At 36.0% G+C, this 8,821-nt stretch overlaps 2 protein-coding genes across 7 annotated transcripts; one reads left to right on the top strand and one right to left on the bottom strand.

Annotated features, from left to right (window-relative positions):
* Window positions 1-785: 785 nt before the first annotated feature.
* LOC125846630 (mitochondrial arginine transporter BAC1-like) lies at window positions 786-3,677 on the top strand. Of its 4 annotated transcripts, none has more exons than XR_007444378.1 (8): window positions 786-1,071; window positions 1,600-1,689; window positions 2,102-2,203; window positions 2,386-2,658; window positions 2,733-2,921; window positions 3,050-3,148; window positions 3,224-3,428; window positions 3,550-3,677. XR_007444378.1 is itself a non-coding variant. In XM_049526185.1 (8 exons), the coding sequence occupies exons 1-8, from the start codon at window positions 979-981 to the stop codon at window positions 3,359-3,361; spliced, it is 915 nt and encodes a 304-aa protein (XP_049382142.1). In that variant the 5' UTR covers window positions 786-978; the 3' UTR covers window positions 3,362-3,677. The 4 variants fall into 4 exon arrangements, 3 of the variants coding, with proteins under 3 accessions (XP_049382142.1, XP_049382141.1, XP_049382143.1); XM_049526185.1 differs by having other exon boundaries at window positions 2,386-2,490; window positions 2,560-2,658; window positions 3,224-3,677; XM_049526184.1 differs by having other exon boundaries at window positions 3,224-3,677.
* A 1,791-nt stretch (window positions 3,678-5,468) lies between these two features.
* On the bottom strand, window positions 5,469-8,333 carry LOC125846641 (squamosa promoter-binding protein 1). 3 transcript variants are annotated; one of them, XM_049526199.1, is made up of 3 exons: window positions 7,638-8,333; window positions 7,249-7,543; window positions 5,469-6,007 (listed from the first exon to the last, which is right to left on the bottom strand). In XM_049526199.1, exons 1-3 carry the CDS (start codon window positions 7,657-7,659, stop codon window positions 5,914-5,916), a joined length of 411 nt encoding a protein of 136 aa, XP_049382156.1. In that variant the 5' UTR covers window positions 7,660-8,333; the 3' UTR covers window positions 5,469-5,913. The 3 variants fall into 3 exon arrangements, with proteins under 3 accessions (XP_049382156.1, XP_049382155.1, XP_049382154.1); XM_049526198.1 differs by having other exon boundaries at window positions 5,469-5,997; window positions 7,638-8,330; XM_049526197.1 differs by having other exon boundaries at window positions 5,469-5,903; window positions 7,638-8,311.
* Window positions 8,334-8,821: the final 488 nt, after the last annotated feature.

The following is an 8,821-nucleotide window of genomic DNA, read 5'->3' on the forward strand; positions in this document are numbered from 1 at the left end:
CATAATTAATTGAGCTAAAGACAGAAATTCTATTAGCTGCAAAAATCATTGAGATTTGAGCATTTCAACTTGTTTTTACTGGAGCATCTCTAATATGGAGGTCCAAATGTTCTCTTACTCCAATTTCATGGCAGGCAAACACCGTCGAAATACTTCATTTGTGCACTATATTTAAAATAATTTTTTTACTTTTACCTGTCCACACTATAGCATATCAAGAGAATAACAATTTTTCCCCTTGTATTACCCTCGATATTAATAACCCATTTCAAATTTTTCAAGTCCATTAACACTATACATAAATTAAATAAGTATTACAATAAATACTTTATTTATTACTCTCTTTGTTCACTTTTACTTATCACTTTTAACATTTCAAGAAAAAATAATTATTTCTTTTCTATTTAACCTCAACATTAGTAATTGAATTCTCAAGACTTAAAATTATACAACAATTAATATGAATATTGTGGTTAAATATTCATAATAATCATTATTGTTAAAGGCGTGTTCAAAACAAATAAGTAATGAATGAGATATATCTTAAATGTAGTGCAAAGTTCGAGGGAATAATACTTCATTTTAAAATACGCGATGTTTTTATGTTTTCGTTTTGCATCAAAATAAGTAATGTTTCACACAATGAACAAGATATTAGTAATAATTTTCTTCCAATTTTACCCTTTTTTAAATAGCAAAGAAATGACATATTTTTAGAGATATTTATTACATAAAAATATACTACTTACAATTTATTTTTAAAGGGGTGCCAGCCTAAAACACAAGTTATATTCTTATGATTTGGGCGACGCACGGGCCGGCGTTACATCAATGCAACTCTTCGTCCCACAAAATATTGGAGCTTAAACCCCAGCAGAAAGTATTAAACAGTCTCCTGATAAATACCTCCGATGTTAGCTGCTGCCTGCTCGGAGAAAGAATTAACAATTGAGTTGGAGCAAGCAAGAAGAATAGGAGATGGAGGCAAGTTCCGGTTATAAGGACTATGTAGCAGGCCTCATGGCCGGAGTTGCCACTGTTATCACCGGCCACCCTTTTGATACTGTGAAGGTGCATTTCTGTTTTCAATTTGCCATCTTCTTTTTAACATTGCTCGTTCATTGCATTTGGGATAAGGTTTTCCTATATTGAGGAAAATCCTTCAGTAGGCACTTCTCAGTTCTCAATGCTACTTCGACGGAATATATAGTTTCTCTTTTTTCTTTTTTTTTTTAATTAATTGAAATCTGTTTTCGTTATTCCATTTTCCAATTTCTCTGTAAATTTTGGGAAATTAAGAAAAAAATACTCACATCTTTGCTAGGCAATATTGGTGGATTGCGTTATTCTTATTTCCACTCGTTGTAATCAATTTGTTCATCCTTGATACTGAATATGCTAATAGTGCACATATAAACTTCTAATTTTGTTTTACTCATATAAAAGATATACCTGAGATTGTGGGATATCATATAGGTTATACTTGATCAGTTGTTAGTGGTTGCAGTTCTGCGTGTGCCCCTATTGAGATGAAGTTTAACGAATTTAACAGCTTTGAATAACTATGAATTTTGAAATATTTTAGCATGTATTTGTCAGGTGAAGCTTCAGAAGTACAACACTGAAGCAGGCGGAGTGAAGTACAAGAATGGTTTGCATTGTGCTACTAGGATATTACAGACGGAAGGAGTATTACTCTTAACTTTTTCCAGATCCCTGTCTACCATTATCTATCCTGTTTGTTCAAATGTTGTTTAGCTAGTAAGTTCGGATCTCTTTACTTGGATGTTTTGCTTGTAGAACATGACACTCAAAATTATATGTTGAATTTTTCAGTTGTTTGCAATCCAGTACTCATTGTTGGATAATCCCTTTTTTCCTCTCAAAAGTAACATGCTGCTTTATATATTTATAATGCCTGGGAGATGCATGTTTGCGCACACATACTTACAGACATACATAGACACGTGTGTACATGTGTCTGCATGCACAACAAAATTCTGGTTAACCAACTTGTATGAAGAAAACTGATATGAGGAAACAGCTTGTTTGTTGGCATCGCCCAGAGTCCTGGTGTGCTGATCTAGGTTTGATCTGACAGGTTAAAGGGCTTTATCGAGGCGCTACATCTTCCTTCATTGGCATGGCCTTTGAAAGCTCACTTTCTTTTGGCATTTATTCGCAAACAAAACGGTTTCTTCAGGTTTGTTATGTTTTTAATACATATTCTGCTTATAAATTCAATTAATTGCACTTTAATATGTTGAAAATATGTTGCTTGTGCAACCAATGAACTAGTATCTGCTGTTTTGATGCTTTTGCAACTACATGATGCAGGTAACTACTAACTACTATTTCATGAACATCTCTTTTTTGCTTTTAAAGGGAGAAATAGATGGTGGTAAGCCCCAGCCTCATGCGATAGTTCCTTCAGCAGCCTTTGGTGGAGCTATTATCAGCTTCATACTATGCCCGTCAGAACTGGTGAAGGTAAGTGATGCTAGAGTTCCTAACTTCCTGCTTTACTTGGAATACCATCTTTGTAATGTTGTTTTCCAGTGTAGGATGCAAGTTCAGGGCACTGATTTTATGGTAGCGAAGTCCACCAGATTTAGCGGGCCCCGTGAGTGTGCCCTTAAAACAATTCAACAAGAAGGGGTGAGAAATTTCTTGATCTGTGCTTCCATTTAGGCTTAAGCTGTGCCTTCAAAACTGACAAAGAATCTCTCCAGCTTACCGGCATGTTTCGAGGAGGCCTCGCAACCTTACTGAGAGAATCTGTGGGCAATGCTGTCTTCTTTAGTACCTATGAATATGCACGATATTTCATGCATCTACAATTGAAAGGTGCTTCATCTGAGTCAACCCAATTGATTGATGTTGGAGTTGGATTAATGAGTGGTGGTCTTGGTGGTATAGCAGTGAGTATTAGTGGTTGGAGTTAATTTCTTTTGGGTTCTGCTTACTTATTCTTGATTAAGATACTGTTTGTACTTTCAATATGGAAGTAACATATGTAATTACATTCATTCTTCTGATTTTTCTTCAGTTCTGGTCTGCTGTTCTGCCATTGGATGTCGCAAAGACGATAATTCAAACTGCCCCTGAGAAAAACCATTCGAGAAATCCCTTCTCGGTTCTAAATTTGGTATTTATCATAATCTCACTTAGAAATTTGAAATACTAGAAACTAGAAAGTTCATGATTCAATTCATTTTGGTAGATTTACAAGAGATCTGGACTTAGAGGATGCTATACAGGATTAGGTCCTACACTGGTAAGAGCTTTTCCTGCTAATGCAGCGGCTATTGTCGCATGGGAACTGTCTGCCAAGTTGTTGGGGATCAGGCGTGACCAATGATTTTTTTTTTATGCTGCTTATTTATTCTGCTTGCTGCTGGTTTAAAGCTTTAGTGGCTCTTGACAAGGTTACCACATGATTTTTTTGTCATGACATTGCTGTACTACTACTAGTCTGTCATCTGATTTCTTTTAGTGATATTAATTTATTTTATCAGTCTTTTAGTGACATTCATTTATCATCTGCAGTTCTGAGATTTATGGTTCTGTCTGTGGTGTTCCTCTCTTCAAAGATTAGTTTCTTAGCTAGGATTTGTGTGGTTATCATTGTTCAAACATAAATTGGTGATATATTCAAGATTTCATTGAGATGATTAGCTGCCAGATATTATTGAAGTTTCCTATGGTTAGAGAATTAATATCGAAGGAACCAACTGATAGCCTTTTGCATGAGCGGGACCACTTGATGATAGACACCTGTCTAGAACAGTTATATCTTACTTATAAAAAAAGAAAGAAAAAAAAAAGAACAGCATTGTCTTGCACATTTTCAGTTATGAAAGATGGCATTACTAAATGAAATTCTCCCTCATTACATTTGCCATTTCTAAAAAAATGTAATTCTCCTTCTCATTGCATGAATTGGTGTATTATGCATATTCTAATCGCTGTCAAATGTAATTCAAACTAGCATTTAGCAACTTTGTTGGTCATCATCAGCCTTCCTTCTGCAAGGAAAGATCTGATATCTGGAGCTTGGTTCATGTTTCCTCTAATAATGATCTTCCGCTGCATAAATATCTTAAGAAATGATTGGGCTGTTAAATCTTCTAGGCTTTTAAATCTAGAAGATTTAACTCCTTTCCTCAAGATTTTGCAGTGTGAATGTGAAAATACAGCTAATATGTGCCTAAATTTAAATATTAGACAATCTTGTGCCAGTAAGCAGCAGCAAAGAGAAGTAAATATTTTGTACTTAGATATAAAGTTAACATTTAGGCACTGAGTGGAGACCAACATTACAAGACTCTGCAGTAATTCTTTTATGTAGGGCAACTTGTTTTGCTCTTGAAGAACTTGCACCCTGTGAGCTTTCAGCATATTTTTGGCACCTTCAGGTATATCATTCGGTAGATGTTAGTATAGCATGTGATACAAAATCTATGCAGGAGTGATACTCTGACACACTGTCTTTTGGGCCTGACACAAGTCATTTTAGGGGCTAAATATTAATAAGGGGAAGAACTCCAAAAGATGTCAACATAGTTTTGAAGATATCTGGTACATGCCTTGTCCTATAAGTTTCTCTGTTTTTCCATTGATGGCCAATTGGAAGTTTGATTGTTACTGTTTTAAAAGAAATCGTGATCATTTGGTGTTTGTTCTTATTGTTTTAGTTCCACTCACCTTGGTTTGATATGTTAGCAGTCTCATTTATATTTGATGAGGTAGTTAAATAAAATTGTAAACCATAATACTTTTAGGGCTTGTTTGGTTGGGAAACAAGTTATCCCAGGATTTATATCCCACCTTTAATGTGGGATAAAAATTAACACTACAATCCCGGGATAACTAATCACAATTCACAGGATAAGTTATCCCGCAATTTTATCCCAACCAAACATGGGAATGAGGGATAAACTCATCCTAAAATTAATCCCGAGATTAGTTATCCCTCAACCCTCATACCAAATTAGCCCTTACGCTTTTAGCCTATAACCTCTTGGATCATACATTGATCTCAATCAAACACATTTTTGCCAACTCAAACATACCTGAGATAGGTCAAACTCTGAAAGATGCCTCAATTTAACAGGGCATGTATACTTATTTATCTCATAGAATTTATGTTTACAACACCCATTGAGAGTTGTTCTGTTCCCATAAGGCAAGAAGCATCTCAAAACATAGAACCTAACTTCTGGAAATACAGGGCCCAAAGGCTTTGGTCTAGTGGTCAGAGCACAAGTTGTGATGGGTGTAGGCGCACGTCATGAGTTCGAACCGTGTCGCAGACAAAAGCCTGTAATTAAATGGAGAAAAGTACATGGCGGACCCATTATTCACCAAGTTTTGGATTGTGCGCCACTTTCCCTTGGGGATTTCTTGGTTATCAAAACAAAAAAAGAAGTTACGGAAGTGCAGGAATTATTACAACAAGAGGAAAATTTAAACAAAAACCTCATAAAGTGAGTTGGAATGTCAACATGTAAGACTTTCGAGCACCATGTGATATGTATTCATACTACAAATATTTCATTTTTCGATTACTACCAGACAGTGCCAGCGGTTTATACTTTTTGTCCTTCCCTTTACATAAGGGAAATGAAAGTACTATTAGCTAGATACTTGAAGTTCACAGATAACAATTTGCTTACAAATCCTGGAATTGACAGAAGATAGAGAACATGCTTAAACCACATCTTGTTTATGTAATTTGCTTCAGAAAGTAGGTTATTTCGCTGCCATTGATGCTGATGCTGCTTCAGCCCAAACTTTCTCCATGAGAGTCATTTGTAATTTTACGGCGGCGCTCATTGTGACCTGCCAAACGCCTTCGGCAACTCCTTTTAGCACCATCAAACTCTGCTAACAGATGAAATCTGCACCTCATCATGCGAACAATTGAAAATTCTCATTAAAAGCTCTGAGTTGCCCCTGCTCATTAGAAAATGATATACTCCTATACTTGGGAATCTGAAAGCAGCTGATTAGAAAATACATGAGATGGCTGTGGATGTGGCAGCAGCTAGAGTTTCTTGGCTGATTAGATACTCTACATATTTTCATAGGAAGTAGAATTTTATTTAGAATACCTCGTTGTCAGTTGGATGAATTTTGAATAAAAAATTGTCTGAAGGATAATCTCTGTTTGCATGTGAAAAAGTTAATTGTTTCCCTTACCAGTATTTGTCTCTCCCTTCAAAGGAAACAAAAGAATCTTTTGTATACAATTTCAGTTGGAGTACAGCTTACCTTCTACTACCTAAAGAAGGCACGATCAAGAAGCCCTATCACAGACCATAGGGACTATTCTCCATGTTATCATTATTTATTTACATGTTGTTGTTCAACTTGAAGAAACCCTTGGGACAGTGAGACTAAGAGGGTGTTTGGATTGGCTTAAAAGTTGGTCAAACTTACTTTTAAGTTAGTTTTTGACTTCTGGAAGTGTTTGGCAAATATAAAAAATAAGTTAAAATAAGTCAAAAATGACTTAAAATAAGTTGAGAAGTGTTTGGCAAGGTCAAGAATGACTTAAAATAAGTCAAAAACCAAAAGTAGGTCTCCCCCTACTTTTTATTTTTTGACTTAAAAGTCATTTTAGTTTGACTTTTTATTTTTGATTTAAAAGCTACTTTTTTTAAGTCAATCCAAACAGGCCCTAATTCTAAGAAGAAGTCATCATCATTGTTTGATTTGGCTTTTGTTCCATAACAAGGAAACCTAGAGGTTATTGACTGTCTCTTAATTGGATGTAGCCATGGTCTTAATAACCACATTTCAAAGTTATAGTCTAGAAATATCAATGGATTAATTTGGAAGATCCAGTAGTGTCCTGGATTCATTGTTATATCACTATTTAAAAGGCTGAGTTTTGCTCTTTCACACAGTTTATGATTAAATAAATGATATGCATAGGATATTGTATGAAATTGATTGTTGCTGTTGTACTTTCGTGTCTCCATGTGTTAGTTCTTGCGTATGTTATTGGTATTGGTTCTTGATATTAGGATTCCAATATGTTGCATAAAATGAATCAGCACTCAAGCTTAGATTACCTTCTTCTTTGTTTATTGGCTAATTGATGTTTTGATTAATGTTCCTCGTAACTTTAATCTAAGAAAAACTGGTTGAGTGCACATAATTGGTTTCCAAGATATTGCCACTATACAACTCGGAAGGCACAGATAAAATTAGAGTTATCAGAAAATAGGGGTTACTTACCTGCTACATTGCTGACAGAATCGCTGCTGGAGTTCACTAATAAGTACTATTGGAGACTTTGAATGGAACTCACACACCTTGTGGCGGCGATGGTATGGCTTGGCATCTGCCATATTTGCAGTGCACTGATCGACTTGGCAAGAAGGATGTGCCGACCCTTCACCAGCTAGCTTCCTACCAGAGAGAGTCAATACCCTTTTCCTTTTGCTGTCCTCTTCAACACTTTCATGGTCATCCTCTTCCTCTTCAGCTTCATTAATGCTTCTCTTCCCTTCCCATTTGTTAGTTTCCATCCCTGTGAGGAGAAACTAGTTGGGCCAAAATAGAGTGAGGAAGCCAGATGAAAGAGTATGAAACTTGAACCAAGGTAAGAAAAGAAAGGTAAGTACGTGTGAGGACCACCAGTTCCATACTTTTCCTCCTATGTGAAGTCTAGTAAGTGACTAAGTGGAGATGCTTTGGTGTTGAGATGAACTAAAGATTCTGATTGGTGTTCCGTACAGAAGTGGGCCAGCAAGGGTGTGGGGGAAGGTGGAATTATATTGAAAGTTGAAACTACTCTTACTGGCCTCAACTTTTTAACATGAACTAGCTTTAATGTAAAGAGAAATGTGACCATTCCATAACATAGTACATGAGACGTGAAGAGCATTTATGATGACTTTGCTAAAGTTTCTTTCAAGGTCTACTATTGAATTTACTCCTAGTTAGTTACCCCACTAACTTTTTGTCAAGGTTTTTTTTTGGGCAGTCAGCAAGCCTCTCAGCATTCAGTATTCACTGTTTTAGGATGTGGAGAAGCTGATAGAACATCCAATTTGGTGCTTGCTAGTTGGTGGTCACAAGATATTTTGACCAATTAGTCAAGGAGTTGTGTCAACCGTAGACCAAAGCCAGTGGTTTGTGGTGAACTCACTCACTCTTTTCCTCTAGCTTTGGAGGGGATCAAAAGAGTTGGTGTCAAACAGTGGCATGTTTATTCTGTTGCCCTTGCGATAAGGGTATGCATTGTAATTGGTTGTAGTTACTTCTTTTTCTGGAAATTTCGAGTTTAATACCCATAATAGCCATCTAACATAGTTTACCGTAGTTCTTTATGTAGTAAATTCTGAAGGGAGCCAACTAAGCAATAATTTGCACTATTATGATGCAAGTTGGTCTCTCAGCTGTCAATGTCGGCCTAGTAGAGTGCTTGCTGCACTTCTTGAGTGCTCAATTGTTGCACTGGCGCTCCATTATCACTAGATATCTAAATTCATCTACTAAACCCATCATTATCTTAGTTACCAAAAAGGAAAAAAAAAACATCATTATCTTGCACAGTTACATTACTCAAAATGAATTAACAAATGCCTTCAGTAACCCCTATTTGGTAGTCTTTTTCAAGCAAGGAGAGTCTTGTACTCTAAACATAGTGTATTATTTTTTATTTATTGAATATGAACGGTAAAGAATTGCATGGTCCAGTGAATCAATGAACTAGTCGTGTATGATTTTGCCGTCTAATTTTTGTGATATGGACTTTGTTAAATGGTTTTATATCATATTTCCCTTTTTTTCTTCTTCTTGAGGT

The sequence above is a fragment of the Solanum stenotomum genome, chromosome 12 (genome assembly GCF_019186545.1).
Source record: "Solanum stenotomum isolate F172 chromosome 12, ASM1918654v1, whole genome shotgun sequence".
Classification (NCBI taxonomy): Eukaryota; Viridiplantae; Streptophyta; class Magnoliopsida; order Solanales; family Solanaceae; genus Solanum; species Solanum stenotomum.

Excerpts from the sequence above, each read along its gene's own strand:
- LOC125846630 (XM_049526184.1), top strand. The coding sequence starts at position 979 with ATGGAGGCAAGTTCCGGTTATAAGGACTATGTAGCAGGCCTCATGGCC. Across the intron at positions 2,204-2,385 it reads AAACAAAACGGTTTCTTCAG|GGAGAAATAGATGGTGGTAA; the intron begins GTTTGTTATGTT and ends TTGCTTTTAAAG. Across the intron at positions 2,922-3,049 it reads GTGGTCTTGGTGGTATAGCA|TTCTGGTCTGCTGTTCTGCC; the intron begins GTGAGTATTAGT and ends ATTTTTCTTCAG.
- LOC125846641 (XM_049526198.1), bottom strand. The coding sequence starts at position 7,659 with ATGGAACTGGTGGTCCTCACAC. Across the intron at positions 7,544-7,637 it reads GGAACTGGTGGTCCTCACAC|GGATGGAAACTAACAAATGG; the intron begins GTACTTACCTTT and ends TTCTCCTCACAG. Across the intron at positions 5,998-7,248 it reads TTCTGTCAGCAATGTAGCAG|ATTCCCAAGTATAGGAGTAT; the intron begins GTAAGTAACCCC and ends AGCTGCTTTCAG.